At 37.0% G+C, this 22,450-nt stretch overlaps 1 protein-coding gene across 1 annotated transcript; it reads left to right on the forward strand.

Annotated features, from left to right (window-relative positions):
* The first annotated feature begins 1,871 nt into the window (after positions 1-1,871).
* On the forward strand, positions 1,872-3,623 carry LOC123037262. Its single transcript, XM_044457160.1, has 2 exons — positions 1,872-3,194; positions 3,557-3,623. The coding sequence occupies exons 1-2, from the start codon at positions 2,425-2,427 to the stop codon at positions 3,558-3,560; spliced, it is 774 nt and encodes a 257-aa protein (XP_044313095.1). The 5' UTR covers positions 1,872-2,424; the 3' UTR covers positions 3,561-3,623.
* The last annotated feature ends 18,827 nt before the right edge of the window (positions 3,624-22,450 follow it).

The raw sequence follows: 22,450 nt of genomic DNA on the forward strand, positions 1-22,450 counted from the left end.
CTCATGCCATTTCATCCAATCATTGTGCCTATGATATTGGTCGCTTTTTATGGGAGATAAAAAAGTTTTGTAAAGACAATAAATTCAAGCTGCCAATATGCAAACGCATTATAACTGATGTTAGTTTTGCTATTATTCAAGCAATTTTAAATGAATTTAATCATTTAGACATTGTTCAATACAATAGTATGTTCTTCCGCTTTTTATATGGAGAAAGAGCGTTAAATTTTGTACAAGTCATTATGCAAAAATAATGTGTGCGGATATTGAGTTAGTTTTGCTATTATTCAAGCAATTTTAAATGAATTTAATCATTTAGACATTGTTCAATACAATAGTATGTTCTTCCGCTTTTTATAAGGAGAAAGAGCGTTAAATTTTGTACAAGTCATTATGCAAAAATAATATGTGCGGATATTGACCGAACCGTAGGACTGGCAAATATTGAGTTAGGAGATTTTATTAGAAAAGCTCTTGGTCTCGGATATAATATTATTACAATTAAGAAGTTAGAGGAATGGTTTTGCAACGTAATAACCATTCTTCTTTCTCCATTTGTAAATAGTTATGTTATAGATTCTATATCCTATTTATCAGGTGATACCTTACCCACTTTTGATTTGAGCCAGCATGAAGCGTCTGCTAAGCCAAATTTTAGAGACCGCGAGGATGCATTGAATACGATTGCAGGCCATAGTGAATTTAAAAAACGATTCACTTTTATTGCTCTGAAATCACCGAAATGTTATCAAAGCAAACCGAAACTGTCCAAATTAACATATATCATCATCCTGAAATGGTAGATGTTATTTTGGGGAAATATATTGTTTTTGCTCCTTTTTGAACTAATGTTATGGGAATTTTTATTGACGAGAGCAATAAAAGGCACAGCAACGGTCCAATTGAATCATTTTTTAAGACATTGAACCACAGGGATTAAAGTTAGGAAGGTTCATCCGAAAATTGGACGATCTTTCAAAATCCGTGGTTCGGCAAGTTGAGCTTGAGCGTCCGGAATATTCTTGTTCCCCTCTTACTCATGGTAAGTTAATAAAAGCAAGGGCGAAAAAACCTGCCTTGAAAAAAAAATCTGTTTTAAGGGGTTACATCCACTTAGGATTTTGAAAAAATCGATTTTTTTTATTGCATTTTCGTAAAGTATATTTATTTAAGAGTACCCTGAAAAAATTTCAGGGTGATCCGATGAATATTTCCCAAGTTATATTAAAATTTACATGCATGTGTCGGAGCGACTGAAAGCGGACCGTCGAAATTGAATGTTTTGATGCAAGAACCAGACGCAGCCCATTTGATTAGTATTGTCTATGCCTGCTTTTTTGCATTAAGTATTCAACTGTTTAGTGTAGCAATGAGCTTGTAAGTGACATTTGAATATTTTTATTTTCACGGCACGAAAATGAAAATTTCAAGAGAAAAGAGAGCAATTTCCAAAATTCAAAAATCAAGACCCAAAAAACGAAAAAATGTTTTCAATCCGAAAAAAAGTTGAAACAGAGGAAAGTAGTTTCAGTACTTCTGCCAAAAAGCTCAAATTGCAAGAAGAAATCTCAGTTCCGCTTAATTCATTTATTGAATACAGAATTTTAAATTTTATTACAGTGTTTGCGGCAATTTCTGAATTCGTAAAGTGCAAAGTTTGTGATGGAATAATTAAGTTTGAAACGGCGTCTGAACGAGGACTTGGTTTTAAAATTGTTTTATTGTGTGATAAGTGTGCAGCTCGTAGTATAAATTCTAGTCTTTTTGTCAAACATTCTTATGAGATAAATAGACGTTTTTTATTTGTCATGAGAGTTCTCGGATTAGGATTAGCAGGCGCGAAAAAATTTTGTGGATTGATGGACATGCCGGCTTTTTTAACGCAAACTACTTACGATTTGATTATTGATAGTGTGTATTCCTGTGTCAAAAATGCCGCTGAAAAACTTTTTCAAAAAGCTTGTACTGGAAGAAAAAATTGACTTCTGAACACGAAGGTGATGCAAATTCTACAGAATTCTCTATATCTGGCGATGGAACCTGGAAAAAACGAGGATATACTTCATTGTACGGCGTGACATCTCTAATTGGATACTATTCTGGGAAAATCATTGATGTTTTAGTGAAAAGTTCCTACTGTAAACTGTGTGAAACTTGGAGCAAGAAACTAAACAGTGAGGAGTATAATGAATGGTATGAAGATCATGTGGAAAATTGCAGTGCCAATCATTCAGGTTCTTCTGGAAAAATGGAGGTAGATTCTGTAGTCGAAATGTTTAAGCGATCATGGGAAAAGTTTGGAGTGATTTACAAAAATTACATAGGAGACGGCGACTCTAAAACGTACACGGGGATTTTAAAGGCTGCACCTTACGGTAAAAAAGTAGTGACAAAAAAGAATGTATTGGACACGTTCAAAAAAGAATGGTCACGCGGCTCCGAAATTGTGTAAAGACAAATGTGGAAACAGTGAAAAAAAATGGGAAAAATCGTAAAAAAAAAAGTCTTGGCGGAAGAGGCAAGCTCACAGGCAAAATGATTGATAAATTGACAGTTTATTATGGCTTAGCAATTAGGAGAAATTGTCATTCAGTCGAAAATATGCGTAATTCCATATGGGCCACATATTATCACTACTGCTCAACGGATAAAAATCCTAAACACGAGAATTGTCCAACCGGACCGGAGTCATGGTGCTCTTGGCAGCGGGCAGCAGCTGCGAATGAGTTATCATCTTTTAAGCATGATTATCAGACATTTACAGAGGATGTTGCGAAGGCTCTGCACCTCATTTACACTGATCTCAGCAAGAAGGAATTACTGGAAAGATGTCTGGGTGGTTTCACCCAAAACAACAACGAGAGCTACAACCAATTAATTTGGAAAATCTCTCCAAAAATAATCCCGTCTGGCTCGAAAATTGTTGAAATGGCTACATGCGTAGCTGCTGGGGTGTTCAACGAAGGTGCATCATCTTTATTATATTTTATGAATGCCACTGGAATTTCTCTTGGACCCAATGCGGACTCATATGCTGAAAGAGAGGATTCACTACGAGTGTCAATCGCCGACCGAAGATCTCAGGAGAGTACACGTGAAGGCCGAATGGCTCGTAGACAACACCAAATAGAAGTTTTAGAGGGGGCTGAAGGTGAAGAAGCTACATTATATGGACCCGGAATAGACGATTCGATGTAAGTTGAAAAAAAAATTTTTTATTATGAGTAAAGTGGTTTTGAAACTTTAAATGCGTTTTTCTCAAAACTATGATTTTAAAGTCGGTGAGCAAGATTTCTCGAAAACGGCTGAACCGATCGGTCTCAGATTTTAACACAAGCTTCTTAATAATATTGTTTAGTGATTAATCGAAGGTTTTTTTTTACAATAAATATTTTTCATTTTATAAACAATTGATGTCGTGAATTCTTGTCAAAAATTGATACTTTCGCTTTCTGAAGGCGCCATTATGTTAAAAATTATTTTTTTGTCTATTCCTTCGATTAATCACAAGATAATGTATTATATTAACGAAAAAATCATTGATTTTTAATTTTAGATAATCCAGTTGAGAAATAACGTGCTCACCGCTAGCTGTCTCGATTCGAAAGAGCTCCAGAAAATATTTTATACAAGGTGTAAAAAAAATAATTTTTATAAATAAACCATGCAAAAATAAAGTTAAAAGTACTTTTTATATGTGCATTAATTTGTGAACTAAAATACTCCATAGTTTTACCAGAAAAAATTCATAAAATATCGACTTTTTTCTGCTGTCTAACTGGATGTAACCCCTTAAAAGAAATTTCCAATAAAAATCAATAGAAGAAAGTTGGCAAAAGAAAGGAATAAAGAAGCTTAAAGTAGGGTTATTTAAAAGTGATTTTTCCGGACTAAATAAAGCTCGTGAAGAACATATAAAAGCCCGTCACTTAAAAGAGTCGAATGAATTAATTCAATTGGATCATTTTTACGTACTCGAAAAAAAGACAATATAAAATGGAAGATAAATTCAAAAAGGTTATCTTTCAACTTTTTCACATAAATAATAGCATTACGAAAGATGTTAGATGAGTCTGTACATGCGTCAAATAGTTCCCGTTTTATATTTCATATCGAACTAAATGATTTACTTACACTGCAGAATAAAAAGTGGCTGTCTATCTTTATCTTAGACGCCGCTTTAACTGCTTTAGTTTTTTATAATGAAGATGTGACAACAATAAATGTTCCATATCAAATTAATCATTATGGATTTCAAAATTAAGAAATAATTACATCAGCCTATGAAGACGGAGACCGCCATTTAATTGTTCCTCATTGCTACATTGATTTTTTTTGTGTTTTATTTGTAGACATTTTTAAGCAACAATTTATATTCTTAGATCCTTTTTGGAAACACCAAAAATGCGAAAAAGTTTATAAATTATTATAATAATATACTAAGTCGCATAAGTAAAAGAAGATTTACTAGCGTGTCGATAGAGCACGATATTCAAACTGATACGTTTAATTGTGGCATTTTTGTTTTGCAATTTGCTAAATGCTACATGGAGGACATTCCAATAACAAATTTACCCACAGTTTCTTTGGAATTAAAATTTGTTAAGTGAATGGCCAGCATTTCCAAGGCACTTACCACTGGGAATAATCGATAGTTATTCGATATTTAGACAATTGGCGCAATTTCCCCAGCCCTCGTTTCACTTTCCGGGACTTGCAACTATAAAATGATGTATTTCAAAAATTTCGATATTTTTACAAACGTTTGTTTATTTTTAAAAATTGTAATTAAACTAGCCAGAAATTACCAATGTTAAGATAGTCCCAAAAAAATTGTAAAATTGTCAATATTAAACGAAATTTTCATACCCTATAAAATGATGTAATTCAAAAAGGTTTGTTTACTTTATGCCGTTTTTCAAAAGGTCTGGCAACACCATCTCGCTAATAGTGTGGTCTCGCACTTCAGAGAGAACGAACACTTTGGATTCTAGGAATAGGTCGGCATTCTAGGAATTATGGAATCAGCTTCGATACCTGCCAAATAAGACAACGGTTTCTATGTATAAATCAAGTAGTTTCAAAAACATTTATTTATTTATATTTTTTATGTATGTATATTTTTTAACAAAATATTAATTGGTTCTTTAGCTGATGCTGTAATATGAAAAAGTAATTCCGAGACATGTATTTATTTATATTTAATTTTTATTTATATTTTTACAAAATATTATTTTGAGCTGGGGCCCGGCGATTCATCATCCAGCCTCAAATTTTTGACGGAATCTTCCACGTTTTGGCGGGGTTTAGCCCTCCAGTTGCCACGGCGGCGTGGGCGAGGATCTTCTTCTTCGCTCTCTGAAGAGGACCTTTCAATTTTCCTCTTCAGAGCGCACCCAAAATTAAATTTGAAGTTCTGCTAAAAAAATACTAATTATTAATATCAATGTTTATATATGTTATGGTTTGTGCTTGTATGGCAGCTTCTGGCGGGGCAACCTCGTTTTTTTTTAAGTTATCATGGATGGCCCAGATGTACCTACAGATTTTAAAGGAAAATCTGCTCCAAACTGCTGAAAAACTGGGCATACGCGATCGATTTCGATTTTACCAGGACAACGATCCGAAGCATTCATCAGGAATTGTGAAGGTTTAACTTGTCTGGAACTGCCCTCATGTCGTCATAACACCAGCACAGTCTCCAGATTTAAATATGAGTGAAAATGTATGGGAAATATTGGACATCGCTATAAGGAAGAGAAAGATTTCGAACAAAAACGACATGAAAAGTGTTCTTATGGAAGAATGGCCAAATATTCCAGTGGAAACCACTAAATTCAAAAAGGAGGACATACAAAATATTAGCTATTAAATTTAAAAAAAGGTTAAGTTGACTGAACTGCACGAAATAAGCTGCGTCATGAAAAAAGCCTGCAAATGCAAATTTGTTTTTATTTAATAAGTGTTTTGTTTTTATGATTAAGGAAATCGTTTTAATTTAATAAACAAGTTAATATACCCTTTTAAAATACTGCATTTAAACTTTTCAGTTATCTTTCTTAGTTTAAGCCTAGTATCCAGATCGACAAACGATTACGCTAGCGTAAAAACTTTAATCTTTCTAGTGTGACCAAAATTTGGACGGTTCATCAGATTTAAGCGTGCTACGGTCGTACTGTCAATCAGCTGGGTTTGTTGACAAGCAGTTAAAATTCAAATATCGTATTTGCGGGAAAGAGCCTTTAAAAGATACTATCAAATACCTTGGTAAGAAAAGACTACCGCTGTACAAAGAAATTAAAAAACAATACAATTTAAAATTAACAGTTCTTTTTTTAATTTACTGATAATTATTTGCTAATTTAAAGTTCATAGCTGCACTTTTATTGTGTTTTTTCGTACATTCTGGACCTAAAAAACATTTTGCTCTGACAAGAGGCACCCCAGATAGTATTAATGTTATTTTGTCCTCACATGTTAACACCTGCAATCGACTTTTGTGAGTTTTTTGAGTTTTTCACTCCATTTCTTATAATGTTCAGTGAGAAGCGCACGCCAAAATATAAAATTTTTTAATCTTTTCCGCTAGGGTTCACCCAAAGTTAATTTCCGCAGACTGGCAACGCTATGGAATTTTCTGGTATTTTTTTCGTCGATCAGGAGACCGACGTGAAAAAAAGGCCCGACGAAAAGTGAACGCCAGCTGTTTGCCTCTCGCTCTCTCTCATGACTGGCGTACGGTTTTCGTCGATCTGGATACTAGGCTTAAGCCTAGATAAACGATTACGCTAGCGAAAAAACTTTAATCTTTCCAGTGTGACCAAAAGTTTGAGAGTTCATCAGAGTTAAGCGTGCTACGGTCGTACTGTCAATCAGCTGGGTTTGTTGACAAGCAGTTAAAATTCAAATATCGTATTTGCGGGAAAGAGCCTTTAAAAGATATTATCAAATACCTTGGCAAGAAAAGTCTACCGCTGTACAAAGAAATTAAAAAACAATACAATTTAAAATTAACAGTTCTTTTTTTAATTTACTGATAATTATTTGCTAATTTAAAGTTCATAGCTGCACTTTTATTGTGTTTTTTCGTACATTCTGGACCTAAAAAACATTTTGCTCTGACAAGAGGCACCCCAGATAGTATTAATGTTATTTTGTCCTCACATGTAAACACCTGCAATCGACTTTTGTGAGTTTTTTGAGTTTTTCACTCCATTTCTTATAATGTTCAGTGAGAAGCGCACGCCAAAATATTAAATTTTTTAATCTTTTCGCTAGGGTTCACCCAAAGTTTATTTCCGCAGACTGGCAACGCTATGAAATTTTCTGGTATTTTTTTCGTCGATCAGGAGACCGAAGTTAAAAAAAAGCCCGACGAAAAGTGAACGCCAGCTGTTTGCCTCTCGCTCCCTCTCATGACTGGCGTACGGTTTACGTCGAAGTGGATACTAGGCTTTAAGCAAAAAGTCGATATATTATCGAATTTAAGTGTCTCCATAAAGCCTAGTATCCAGATCGACGAAAATCGTACGCCAGTCATGAGAGAGAGCGAGAGGCAAACATTTATTTTTTTTTTATATTTTTGCATTTAAAAGTTTTGCAGTGCGTGTCCAAATAGCGAGAAAATAAAAAAATAAAAGCAGCCCCCATGTTCCACATTCCACCGTTCCGCCATCGACGCTAAGTCACCGATGCTAATTTGACGCACATATCGGCGACCATATATAAACGCGTGTCAACCTAAGAGTCATCTGGCCACACCAAAAACCTGGCATCCTGATAACAAGTTATCGGCCAGGAACGGGTATAAAAGGAGGCACCCAGACCAGAAAGGGTCATTCGTTCTCCGGCAGTCGATCCATAGAGTAAGAAACTCTGCCCGCGCTCTCGAGTGACTTTGCCAGTGATGCCACGTAGGGGAAAAACGAAAAAAAAGAGCTTTTCATTTGTTCGAATCGAGCTTGAATCGATGCCCATGGTGAATTCGTATTGCTGCACTGGTCGCTCTTATTCCTAAGGATTGGTGCGAAAACTCCCCATAATATTGCTTGTGCTTCGCACATGTTAGAAGTGGTGAGAAATCGAAGTTAGAAGAAGTTAGCTTCGAACATGGCTCTCAGCAGAGCTTTGGCAGAGGCCCGGGCAGAGCAAATGAAACCTCTATATAGTTTCTTACTCTATGATCGAAGAGGACATTAAGTTTAGTGTTCTGGAAAGTTTTTTTTGGGTTCAGTAGTTGCTAATGGTAAGGTCATTGATAGGGTTGTTGGATTTTGAAGAAATATCGTATGGATGATATTTGCTGTTAAAAAATATCACTTGATGATATTAAAAAATATCCTAAAAAAATATCGATATATCGAGTATTTTTATATTTTATGATGTTCAGCTAAATTTAAAAAAAAACGTTTCCTGTTGCTGTAAATTTGGGTCTTTTATAGGCCTAAGAATATGTATAGTCAAAAAAACGTTATAATATTTGATTTTATCAATTATGAACTGCAAATAAGAGCAATTTGAGACACAAAGGACAATTTTTATTTAAAAAGTGAATAGAAACCATCGAAGTTAAATAAACTAATATTGTACCCACTCTCTAGCAAATCTTATTTATGTTCTTTGATTTAAAAAATAATAACAAAATTATTAAGGAAATGGATACAATTTATTTATTTATTTATATAAAGCTAGGTTAAGTTTTTAAACTATGAACTAATAAGAGCATTAGCAGCTGAGGCCTTCCGCTCCCCTTATATGGATATAATTAAATTTATTTAATGTAATGAAAACAGGAGAGAACGCTATAGTCGAGTGCCTCGACTATTAGATACCCGTTACTCAGCTAAAAAACTCAATATAAATATGCCTTTCTTGTATGTTTTTCGCCGCTCGAATTAGCTCCCGATTTTTATGTAAAAATCGGTACCCAGGGAACACCACGTGGAGGCCGTTGATTTGCAAAAAAAATTTCAAAAATAAAATTTGGGGACCTACGAGTCGACTTGAGTTGCCAAACTTTATTCAAGTTTGGAATCTCCATGTTCCCCAAAATTTTGTTTATCCGTAACATACGGAAGGCATACTTATGTACTTACTACTAATACTTATTTGACCTTGCTAATTAGTTTTTTTTTTGGGGTATTTGCGTTTTTTTTAATAAAAAAAATTTAGTTTAATTTAAGTATATACATACTATAAAAAAATTTTGCATGCAACTATTTGATTTTTTTTTGGGTTTTTTGTTTTATTTAATTTACTATACAATTTAATTTAGTTACTATAAAAAAAATTTAGCATGCAACTATTTAATTTTTGTTTGTTTGTTGATTTTTTGTTTAATTTAAATATATACATACTATAAATAAATTGTGCATGCAACTATTTAATATTTTTGGTTTTTTTGTTTAATTTAAATATATATATACTATAAAAAAATTGTGCATGCAACTATTTAATTTTTGTGGGTTTTTTGTTTAATTTAAATATATACATACTATAAATATAATATATACAATTTTCCCTACCTATTCAGCCTTCCTAACGCTAACTAATATACCACTCCGGTAGCTATATGTAGTCTCAAGTGTGCGCGCAGTGGCCCTATTATCGAAAATATTTGAAAACGCCCAATCAATATACGTATTGTCATTGGTTGTCGACGAGTCCAAATCTAGCAACGAACTAAACCCTTTTACATCTGCTAGAAAATCGAAAACTCTCCTACAGCAGCCAGAGATGGAGTGAAGGCATAAATTGAAATCTCCTAACACTAAACTATTACTATTTAAAAATGTGTGCCGCTGAAATAACTCCTTAAACTCTGTTTCAAACTTTAACAACAGATAGGTTGGTCTTTTATAAATAACTACAATCCCTAAAGACCGGTACCTAAAGATGGCAAACTCGAACACTGGAGAGGCTAAATTTGAGAATTTAACCAGAAAGCGACCACTTGAACAAAGAGTGACATTCTTAAAGAGTTCGTTTCGAACGAATACGAGAATGCCTCCGTTAGCTACTGACTGGCAATCTAGTCGCACTGCTGTGGCGAAGCCAGGAATGTCGTATGCTTCATTTGAGTATGTGGAAGCCTCAACGAAGCACAGAATGGAAGACTTAAGCATTAGCTGATCGGGACACACATCGCTAATGTGGCAGTACAAGCTTTCCGTATTATGGAAAAAGACATGAAGGTTCGGACTATTGAGTAAACAATCGAAATGGGTACTCAGTAACTTGGCGGTAACTCGGTAGGCGATCCCTGGGCGGATCTTGGGGGGACGAAAGGTCCAATAATATAGAGACCTGCTGCACTTGTGGCTCTACTACAGGCTACGTACAGCGCAGCTCTCTGCATGCTAGGACTAGTGTGAACCACCACTTTGCTGTACGTAGCCCCTTGACTTTTGTGAATAGTTATTGCTTCTGCCTGGTACCACTGGAAACTGCTTTCGGTCAATGGTTGTGGCCTGGTTAGAATTAATCTGAAAGCTTTTTATGATCTTAACTACTGGGGTCCATAAAGCACTTTGATCGTGCAGCTACTCCTATACTGTCATCTAAAAATTGTATCCAAAGAATGTTTGGAGAGTTGGACGTGTTGAAACCTATCTCCCTAAGGACACCAGTGGCTCCGTTTACGAGACCATCTGATGTGTCTACATTGACCGTCATCATTTATTTAGCAGTGGTTTTTAAAATGAGCGAGGTACACAAACCTTGTGTCTCAGATGTTTTTAATGCCCTAGCTTGTTCCAGACATCTGTTCCCCTGCTCTGAGCTAATATGTGCAGATTTTACAGAGTCAATGGCTTCCGAAATGAACTGATCAGTGGGAATCTAGTTGAGCTTCTCCCTATTGTATCGGTCTGTGTCCTGATTGCTTGAAAAAAGGTGAATGGCGTCATTTGGAATCTGACTTTCTACGGAAGTGCGGCCTCTAAGTAGGACAATATCTTCAGACGACATTTGGCCGGACGCCATGTTGTTGAGTGCTATTGCAAACGGCTGGTCATCTCGCTGTCGAATTATCTCTGTGAGCTCGAAAAACCTAAAAGGACTCCAGAGGTGGGATCCAAATATAGCGCTGTATGGATCATGCGACGGCGGCTGGAAAATCCAACGATCACAAACTGGCCGCAATTGCCTAAAATCGCCGAACACGATGACCGAAATGCCTCCGAAGGGAGTATCAACGTTGGAGAAAATTGGCTTAAGGCGAGAGTCCAGATCGGAAAACATGGTTGATCAGATTAAATCTTGAACGCAGGGTATTTAACAGATCAGGGCTTAAACTCCTAAATGCAGACCCAGCCTGATTTACAGGGAGAGAGAACATGGAATGGAGAGTGGAGCCTCCGATTCCAAAAGCAGCTTTGCCTGTGGGAGCACACAGCAGTATTTTAACAGAAGTTGGGTCGCATCCTACTCTACCATTATACTCCATGGAAAGGGACTGGAATAAGGTGGATATAAGTCTACTCTTGCCGACACCTGCCCCGCCTCCTACGAACTCATGGAAACTAGCATTTCTCCTTGCATTGTGCACGACATGCGTAAGGAAAGTTTTTTGCTTTAAATTAACAGACCTAACTAAGGTGGCTAAATGTTCAGGGGAAATTGCTATCCGGATCTACTTGCTGAACACGGTCGTCTAAATTTAAAACATTGATTTGAGAAGATATTTCATCTACATTTTTTTCGCTACTTTCTTCAGCCTCCATGGCTGAGCGCGTCTTCTAAGCTGTCTATGGCATTATACCTATCAAAGTTGGCTTTAATAGCCTCCTCGTGCTCATGATAAAACTCCTCACAATTTCTCTGAAACAATTCTACCTGTTCATCTCTCCATGGAGAATATAGCATAACTAATGCTCTAAAATAGTTGGGCCTATCAGAATTAATACTAAAGGGGCTATACCTAATGATACTCGGCTGGTTTCTTTTCCTAATAAATCCACTACCATCGCGAAGTGCGAAAAAAACTGTTCCTAAGACCTCATTTTCTTCTTCAGCCTCATTGTTACTATTTTCCCCTTGGCGAGCTCTATCACGGGTTTTAGAATACTCGTAATTTGCAGCAAAATCGGCTAAACACAGGCCGTCATGGGAATCTGGTCTTTGTTCGTATCTGTCCAGATAACCTTTCTGAAAGATGTCAGTGGAATCCTGAGGCATTTTTTGTAGGACGCTTGTACGTCTAAGCTATGATGGCTAATCAAATCCTCGGATTGATCGCGAAGTAAAAGACTGCGAATTTTCTGATAGTTTTTGTGATGAAGAGACAAATTGGGAGTTTCTTCGGGAAGTGGCTTCAATATTTCCGTGCGGGGCATTGGGGGGTAGGGAATGGTATACCGAATCGACAAACGGATTCGCGCACCTTTTTAAGGCACGAATGCCCATGCTTATGCTTTTGGTATTCAATGTACGGAGCCAAATCTGTGTAACATCCACAGTTACAAACTTATCAATAAAGGTTACTACACTAGCAATAGATTCTTCACTGTTGAAATCCACTTCCGGGGCGTCTTTTAGCCAAAACATGCCGTGAATGTGAGGGGAACCTCTCAGTTGAAACTCAACTCGCCAATAATAGGTAGTAACAAAGTTACTTCCAAAGACTCCCCCGGCTTCTTCATGAGCTTTAGAACTTCCCTATACCTATAATCGAAATACCTAGCACACGTCACTGGGTCAGTTCTGATCAGCCGCGCCTTTTCTCTAAACTGTAAGTTCAAAGCTTCCTCCTCACTAATGTCAATCCTATCTACATTGCGTTGAACAGTACTAGCAGCTCTGGCCACCTAGTTTCTGCGGCCGACAGAGTTATGAAGAAAGTTGGCAAACCAAATTGGCTAATCATAGCCATGACTTTCTTCTTCTCATCTTCCCAGTGAGCAGGAGACGTGCGAATGTCTTTAAGCATTCGATATCCGTCATCATGGGAAATTAAGTTACCCATGAAAGCTTCATCGAGTACGTTGGCGGCAGTTACCGCGCTAGAAGCGCTCCGCTTACGTAGGCAAGTTTAAATATTGTTTCGAATTTTCAACAATTCCAACCTCTATTGAAAGAAGAAGAATTGAAGAACAACTTTTCAGTTCTACAACCTCTTTTATCTACGTTCCTAAGCTCTGATCTAACTATGGTTGTATAACTTTCCGAAGATGGTCTCTTGACGCCAGCATAAATGCTTGGGAACGCCAATTCTTCGGAGTCGACATCGAGAATCACGTCGAGAGGTTTTTGGCCCTCACCTGGAGCCATTGTGATTCTCGGAATTCCTACATTGTGTGCCTGGTTATTCTTCGGATTTTCCCGCCTCCAAGTTTACATCCTCCTGCTGGATGGCTAGGTGTCCCTCTACAAAGGCTAAGTCCGCTTGTGAAGCTACGAATGGAACAGTTTCGGATGTGAAATCAGAGATCCACTGCTCGTTCACTGAACCATTGTGCTTTCTGTAAAGCAGTACAGAGCTAAGTACCTGATGGCGTCAGCAATTTTGGAAGGCCTAATGGTCTTTGGCTATGTGAGCATCCAATCCAATAGGTATATTTGTAGGAGTCCTATTTCCCTGGGATAAATCAAGTCGAATCTCCTGACTTCGGTTTGCGTTCCGAAGGTTTTCTGCATGCCTATTGCCACTGAGGCTTCTATACTGACTAACTCTCTGACTAATATTTCGAATGGCATCGATAGTTGCTTGTCGAGCAGCTATACGAGCACTTCGTCGAGCCAGTGTATTTCTCGCCTGCTCGACGGCCCTACGTTCCCTAAAACTCCTAGCCGTAGCTCTCCTAAACCTATCCTGCGCTCTTTGCAATAAGCGATCCTGAGTTGATCTTGCCTGCGCTCGTTGCAGGGTATTTGCTTCTTGCTCACCCGCACGATACGTAGCATCCAACCGCCTCAGAGAACGCCGCCGAGCATCGGCAGCTTGTTCACTCGCACGGAAATCAGGATCCAAGCGCCATTCCGAACGGTCAGCAGTATTTCGGACCTGCTCTGTAGTTCGGACTTGCCTAATTTGTTGCCTTAAAGCGCGACGCCGAGTATCGGCTCCCTGCTGACTCGCACGGAAAGCGGGATCCAAGCGCCTTAACCGATGGTCAGCGGTATTACCAACTTGCTCGATAGCTCGGACTTCTCTTAATTGTCTCGTTCTCGGCTGCTCGTTCATCCGCACGAAGATCGGGGTTCGAGCGAGTTTCCCTACGTCTTTCAGCATCTGCTTCTTGTTCACCCGCACGAAAAACGGGATCCAAGCGCCTTAACCGATGGTCAGCGGTATTAACAACCTGCTCTGTAGCTCTTTCATCGTGTTTCTTCGCCTAATAAAGCGACGCCGAGTGTCGGCTGCTTGCTCTTCGGCACGAAGAACGGGATTTAAGCGAATTTCCCTACGTCTTGCAGTATCTGCTCCCTGCTCACCCGCACGGGTGTGCGGATTCAAGCGTCTTGACCTACGAGACGCTGTATTTACACCATGCTCTGAATTCCTGGCTACTGCATTTTCCCTTCTCCTACGCTGAGATTCAGAATTTTCTACCCTCTCCATCTCTGCATACTCTGGATTTTCCCTATTGGCCCTATTTCTCAACAATTGGTTCCTAGCCCGCTGAGATGCAGTGGGTCTATTCAAACGAGGCATTTTTGAAAATCTTAAATTTATATGACTACTACGATTATATACGCTGATTAGATTAATAGAAATATTAGAATAAGGCTTTAAAAAAGCTAAATTCTTATATTCATATAATAAAAATTTTATAAAATAATATAGTTAATATAAATTATATAAATAATAGAATTATAAGTGTAAGTCTTAAAAAAGACTTAGACTTAAAGTACTATTACTAAGATAAATACGTAAATGTATAGAAATATAAGAATAAGCCTTAAAAAAGGCTGAATTCTTTTATTTATATACGGGTAAAGGGGCAGAGCGATTGAAAATGAATTACGTTAATAATTTGCAAATGTTAAATATATGAATAATAATAATCTAAGAGCAAGACTTGAAAAAGACTTAATCTTATACTATTAGTAACAAATCTACGTTAAAAGAGCGGCAAAAAATGAATTACGTTAAAAATTTGCAAATGTGAAAAATATGAATACTAATAATTTAAAAGTAAGTCTTGAAAACGTCTTAATCTTTTATTATTATTAACAAATCTACGTTAAAAGGGGCAGAGCGGCAAAAAATGAATTACGTTAAAAATTTGCAAATGTGAAAAATATGAATAATAATAATTTAAGAGTAGGTCTTGAAAAATACTTAATCTTATATTATTATTAACAAAATCTACGTTAAAAGGGGTACTTAACAGCGAGCGCAGCAACCAGCCCTGCAGCAAACAACGGCAGCGACGTCGGCAGCAAATCGGCAGAGGCAGCAACAACTCGCGACCGCGTAACAATTTGTTTACAAAATTTACGTTAGTTTTAAGCACAGAAAAATGAGTTTAATGAGTTTACAAAAATGCAAGTAAAAATGGATTCTGGATAGTTTACGTTAAGGGAGATTTGTTTTAAGATAGGCAAAACTGACTAAAATCGCAATCGCAGACGAGAAGAGAGATCACATACGATGGTTAGTCGTAGACTAAAGCGAGAGCAGAATAGTTTGCAGCTCTGCAAAGTTCATAACCGCCAATTTGCTAATAGCGAACCGTGCCTTCCACAACTTTCCATTCTGCCTAGCACATCTTCCGTCTCTCTCTAGCGTAGGAACTCCTAAAATCTACATGCAAAATGCCAATCTTCTAGCTCTTATAGTTTCCGAGATCTCAGCGTTCATACGGACAGACAGACAGACGGACATGGCTAGATCGACTCGGCTAGTGATCCCGAACAAGAATATATACTTTATAGGGTCGGAAACGCTTTCTTCTACCTGTTACATACTTTTGCACGAATACAATATACCCTTTTACTCTACGAGTAACGGGTATAACAAATGGATATTCAGCGATTTTAAAAATACTCTTTCCGTAATATGTTGGTCTGTCATACGACTACGGGAGTCACATACGACACACTTAATGGGAGAAGCCATCCGTTCAGAAGAAACGGAACTACCTGGCGTGATGAGACAACTTAATGCCACCTTCGCTAGCATGGGCATTGTTTGTGTTTGCGAGATCCAAAATTCGAAAGGATTGGTCTCCCAATTACAGAATGGCATACTAAAGAACAGTTGCATTTCTTTTCTTTCCGAACTACAGAGTCTCGGAGTTCTATGGCCCTGTTGTGGAGATCCAAAAAACTTTCCTGTACGTCCATGTCCTGTACGACCATGTCTTCGAAATCCATTTCTCCTTCAGACGGCTGTATTTTTGTTTCTTTATTTTCAATCATCTGCCTTACGATTTCATCTGTTACATTTTTGACGTGGAGAGGCATATTGAAGTACATTTTTTTAAAACGAGGATCAAGCATAGTAGCTTTCATCAGAATATTATTCTGCAGCAAACCACTCAATCGCTTTTCCGATATATTTAGAAGGGTGTCTTTTGTTAGGATGCGGTAACCACGTTAGCTTCTTTTAGTTTAGTATTTATCATAGAAATCATTGGGATAACTAAACTGACCGTCACGTATGAATCTCCGCTCACATTATCAGTGGCTTCTTTAAACGGTTGGAGAACATGGCAAAAATCTCGACAAATATTCAGCTCCTTCACTAAGAGCATTTCTGGTGAGTTGCCACTTCATCAGCCAGCGCAACGAACGCGTTTAGCATATCCAAGCAGGAGTTCCATGGAGGGTCCACGCTTTGAATTAGTGTTTTGATTCTTCCTTCTGGCACTCCTTTGTCCATTTGACATTTTCGTAGTGCGTCCATAGCAACTGTGCTGTGTTTGAAGTGCATGACGATACGCTTAACTTTGTCTAAAACAAAAGAAAAGGAGTGAATTGTCTTCACAGAATCGTCCACAACCAAATGAATTGTGTGTGCAAAGCACGGAACGTGGCTACGCGGTCCAAGAAACAATCTCGACGCTGCTACCATATTGTTGTGAAATAAGATTATTCTGTTTGGTTCCAATTTGTGTTTATACCCGTTACTCGTAGAGTAAAAGGGTATATTGTATTCGTGCAAAAGTATGTAACAGCTAGAAGGATCTTGATCAGGATCACTAGCCGAGTCGATTTAGCCATGTCCGTCTGTCCGTCTGTCTGACTGTCCGTATGAACGCTGAGATCTCGGAAACTATAAAAGCTAGAAGATTGGCATTTTTCCAAATCCTACGCAGCGCAAGTTTGTTTCAAAATGGTGCCACGCCCCCTTTAACGCCCACAATCGCTTATACGATTTTAAAAATTTAAATATTTCGGAAAAGTAAAAATGCAGTTTTATTGTGTTTATCAATACCTATCGAAATGTAGAAGAAATTTTTCAAATCGGACCATTCGTTAAAAAATTATGCGTGATCAAAGTTTCTATCTCCATCTCCCTCGCACTCCCTTTAGCTGAGTAACGGGTATCTGATAGTCGGGGCACCCGACTATAGCGTTCTCTCTTGTTTTTATACCCTTGCAGAGGGTAGTATAATTTCAGTCAAAAGTTTGCAACGCAGTGAAGGAGACATTTCCGACCCTATAAAGTATATATATTCTTGATCAGCATCACCAGGAGAGTCGATCTAGCCATGTCCGTCTGTCCGTCTGTCCGTCTGTCCGTCTGTCCGTCCGTCCGTCCGTTTCTACGCAAACTAGTCCCTCAGTTTTAAAGCTATCTGCTTGAAACTTTCCCAAAAGTTGTCTTTCTATTGCAGGTAGTATATAAGTCGGAACGAGCCGGATCGGGCCACTATATCATATAGCTGCCATATAACTGAACGATCGGAAAAGCCATAACGTTGGTGTTTTTAAAGTTAGGAAGTTGGGATTTTCTATGAGTTTTATTTTTGGCCAATCAATCCGACCTACCGAATTTCATAAGGATCGGACGACTATATCCTATAGCCGCCATATAACTGATTGATCGGAAATGCCATAACTTTGGTGTTTGTAAAGTTAGGAAGTTGGGATTTTCTATGGGTTTTATTTTTGGCCAATCAATCCGACCTATCAAATTTCATAAGGATCGGCCGTCTATATCCTATAGCTGCCATATAACTGAACGATTGGAAATGCCATAACTTTGGTGTTTTTAAAGTTAGGAAGTTGGGACTTTTTATGAGTATTAAGGATACAGCATATGAATAATTTTGAAGAATATAATTTACAGAATATTCTGCAAGGGTATATCAACTTCGGCTCCGTCCGAAGTTAGCTTTCCTTTCTTGTTATTTAGTAGGAGCAGCAATGGTGCCGCTCCAACGATCAAAGTGTCTCCGTTCTTTTACAATATTCTTTAAGTCTAATTAAGGCTAAGTCTCGTAGCTGCGCTGCTCGCAGGCGGCGGCAGAGAGACGGCTATGTACCTATATACTTATGTATAAAGGAATGTAGTGGAGGCGCGAGGGTATATGCATGCACTTGAGTTCGGCCGGCGTGTGTAACAGAATGCTGACACTTGCACTTTCTGTGAGCGCGCCGATCGACTCGTGTTCGGCCACTTAGGTTTTTTGACCGGGCCTTTATGAATGCACTGCAACAAAGTGTTACAGTGTGTTTACAGTAGATATTCAATATATGCGCATACTACATCTCCCTCCTTTTGAAAAATAACGTAATATATTATGAAGTTATTTTATTGGTATATTTTATTTAAAGGAATAATAATAATTTTTTTATTAAAATTTATTCTTTTAAAATTTTTTTTTTGATATAAAGAGAATGGAATTTATAATAGTATTCTTATTTAAGAAATAAGTATTTCTATGCATGGCTATGCTAAATGCAATTATGAAATAAACGTTTTTAATCTATCCTTATGAACTTTTTGTTTTTTGTTTTTATTATTCATTATTATAATGTTATTTCTTTCTCCTATTTCCGTTACTTTATACGGACCTGTATATTTAGGATCTAACTTATGACCTGTCTCGTTTTTTAATAAAACTTGGTCACCTACTGATATATCTATATCCCTTACTTTATGATCGTATATTAGTTTATTTCTATTCTTATTTGCTTCTAACATAACTCTAGCTCTTTGATAGGCTACTTCTAATCTATACTTACTTTCCTTAGCATAGTCTATATGCTATTAAAATGTTTCGGTAAATTACTTGTTTTACCGAATACTAGCTCATATGGACAATAAGTATGTGCCATAGAGGGGGTCGTGTTGAAACAAAAGACAAAATATTGAAGCCATACGTCCCAATCAGTTTTATCAACCGATATGTAAGATCGTATGTACTCATTGAAAGTTCTATGACTTCTTTCTATTGTTCCAACTGTCTGGTGGTGGTGTGCTGTGGATGTAATATTCTCAATATTTAAATATTTGCACAAATCGTCTATAATTGAATTCTTATATTCTGTTCCCATGTCCGTAATGAACGTCTTCATTGGACCGTACTTCAGGATAAAAGATTCAAATATTGCTTTAGCGACAGTATTAGCATTTTTATTCGAAACAGGTATGGCAACTAAATACTTAGTTAAATCACATATTAAAGTGACTGCATACTCATTGCCTTTTTCTGATTTTGGTAGTGGACCAATTGTGTCCACTATCACTCTGTCGAAAGCATTTATTGGTGTGTCTGTAATTGTTAAAGGGGTCTTTGTGTGTTTAGTTATTTTGGCTTTCTGGCATTTTTTACATTTTCTTACGTACTCAGTTATATCTTTAGAAATACTTTTCCAGTAATAGTGTCTTTTTACTTTGGCCAAAGTTTTTGATATGCCAGTATGACCTCCTTGAATTGGATCATCATGAAATGTAGACAAAATTGTTTCTTTTTCTTTTAAATTTGTTATTTGGGTCACCGGGTTGAGTAGCGCTACTCTTAATGTTTTCAAGATTTTATTGCCCATTTATTTGAAATTATCTATTGAAGTATGTTCAAAGATATTTTCCCACGGTGCCACTTTGAGTTGGCTGATTTTATGTATACCGGCTTGCATTTCAAGCCTTTGGAAAAATTGATCTAAGTCAATAACTCCATTAGTATATAAATCGCTAACATCATATCTTGCAGTAATTTGTCTGCCTTGTTTAAATAAACATAACGTATTTTTTATCTGCAAGGTCACTACTTTACGTACTTCATCATTGTTTATGACGTCGTATACGTTGGGCTTGGAAGCTTTATTTAGAGATTGCATAGGCAATTCTTGTTCTTGATTTTCCGCGCGGAATTTTTGTCTACTTTGATATCTAGTAGTGACTTTCAATATATTTCCAGTTATATTTTGTAGATCTTTGATGGTTATCCTTGATAACGCATCAGCTACATAATTATCTTTTCCCTTTAAATATTCGACTGTAAAGTCGTATTCTTCTAGTTCGAGCCTCATACGTGTCAGTTTAGAACTGGGGTTGATCATTGAGAAAAGGTATGTTAAAGGTCTATGGTCTGTTTTTATTAAGAAATGTTTTCCATATATATATGGTCTGAAATGTAATATCGCCCAATGAATTGCAGCTAATTCCTGCTCAGTAGTACATTTGTTACTTTCACCTGTTGTAAATGCTCTTGATGCGTATGCAATGGGAAGACCATTATGGTTTTGAGTTAAAACCGCTCCACATGCTTGCTTACTTGCATCTGTTATTATACAGAATTCTTTAGTGAAATCTGGATATTGTAGCAAGGTAGGTTCCATAAGTTTTGTTTTTAAGTATTGGAATGCATTTTCACACTCATCCGTCCATTTAAAAGGAACATTCTTTTTACATAATCTTGTTAAGTGCCGTGAATAATCGGCGAAATTTTTTATAAAACGTCTATAATAGTTACAGAATGCTATGAAACGTCTAGCACTGTCCGCGTCGTGCGGAACTGGGTAGTTCATAATGACATCGTATTTCTTGTCATCTGGAAGTATTCCTTTATCAGTGCGTTTATGACCTAGAAAAGTCACTTCATGAACATTTTTCTGGATGTAACTTTAGGTTGTATTTCCTACATTTCTCAAAAACATCTGTTAAGTTCTTAAGCATATGTTTTTCGGAACAACCAATTACTATTAAGTCATCCATATAAAGGAATGCTTGAGAAGGTTCTAGACCAGAGAACGCAATAGTCATCATCCTCTGAAACGAATTAGGAGCTATTTTTAATCCGAAGGGTAATCGCGTGAAGCGATATGAGCCGTTGCTCGTTGAAAAAGACGTTATATCTCTTGAACCTTTTCCTAGTTCAATTTGATGGAATCCTGACATTAAGTCAAGACATGAAAAGTATTTTGCTCGTCCTAGTTGATCTAAAATATCATCAATTCTAGGTAACGGGAATTTATCAGATAGTAATTTTTTATTAATCTGGCGGTAGTCAATTACTAATCGCCATTTCTTTACATTTGACCCTGGGGATGATTTCTTAGGAACAAGTAACAATGGGCTATTATATTCGGATACTGACGGTTCGACAATCCCGTCAGGGATTAATTTTCCTACTTGCTTTTGTATTTCACCTGACTATGTGGGCTTCGATAGTTCTTTATATAGACTGGTTCATCATCTTTTAATCTCAGTTTCTGTATATAAAAATTATTTGTGGTTACTGATTCGGTTTCCAATCCGAATATATCGCTGTGACTTGAACTGTGGAGGGAAGTTTTTTGAAAGTTGTGATAGTACGGATTTTTTTCTATTGTCTGGATTTGTGTTGTCTACATCGTAGTTCGAAAGTGATTCATATGTTAGATTATCTGTACTGACTACTTGGTCGGTATTTGTTGTGTTTATTAATCTTATGAAGGCATTATTGGATGTTGCTATGGTATTTGCAACGTAAATACCATGCTGAATTTCCTGATTTGGAATTAATACACTGTCTTCTTTTGAATTAAGTTCAATTTTCCGAATAACTTGGGATCTTGCTGGCAGAAGTATTGAATTATTGCCAGAACTATGAGCTATTGGTACATTAATTGGAAATTTTAAATTATTGGGTCTAATTATAAGCCAATCTTCAGATGGCTTGAAGTCTAAAGTCGATGCCTAATATTCCATCGCATGGAATAGGGAAATGTGAATTTACGATATGAAAATCGTGTGGAATTATGTATTTAGTTGTCTGTATCTCCATAGAAACTAAACCTTGGGATTTGGTTATTTCTTGACTTATGCCTTTTATGTCTATGATGTAATCATCTTGGATGTTTTGGAAGTTATCCGAAGTTTCTTTTATAATGGAAATATCTGCACCTGTGTCTATTAAAAAGACAAGTTCTTTTCCAGTAGCTACATTGAAAAATGAAACGAATATATTTTGGCTGAGATTAATGGTGTGAACTCTGACTTCTTTTATTGTTGAGTATTTAAAGGGCTTTGGGAGTTTTCCGATGTGTTTTGGTTAGTATTTTGGGTTATTCT

Source organism: Drosophila rhopaloa, unplaced genomic scaffold (assembly GCF_018152115.1).
Source record: "Drosophila rhopaloa isolate 14029-0021.01 unplaced genomic scaffold, ASM1815211v1 contig_155, whole genome shotgun sequence".
In the NCBI taxonomy this organism is placed as follows: Eukaryota; Metazoa; Arthropoda; class Insecta; order Diptera; family Drosophilidae; genus Drosophila; species Drosophila rhopaloa.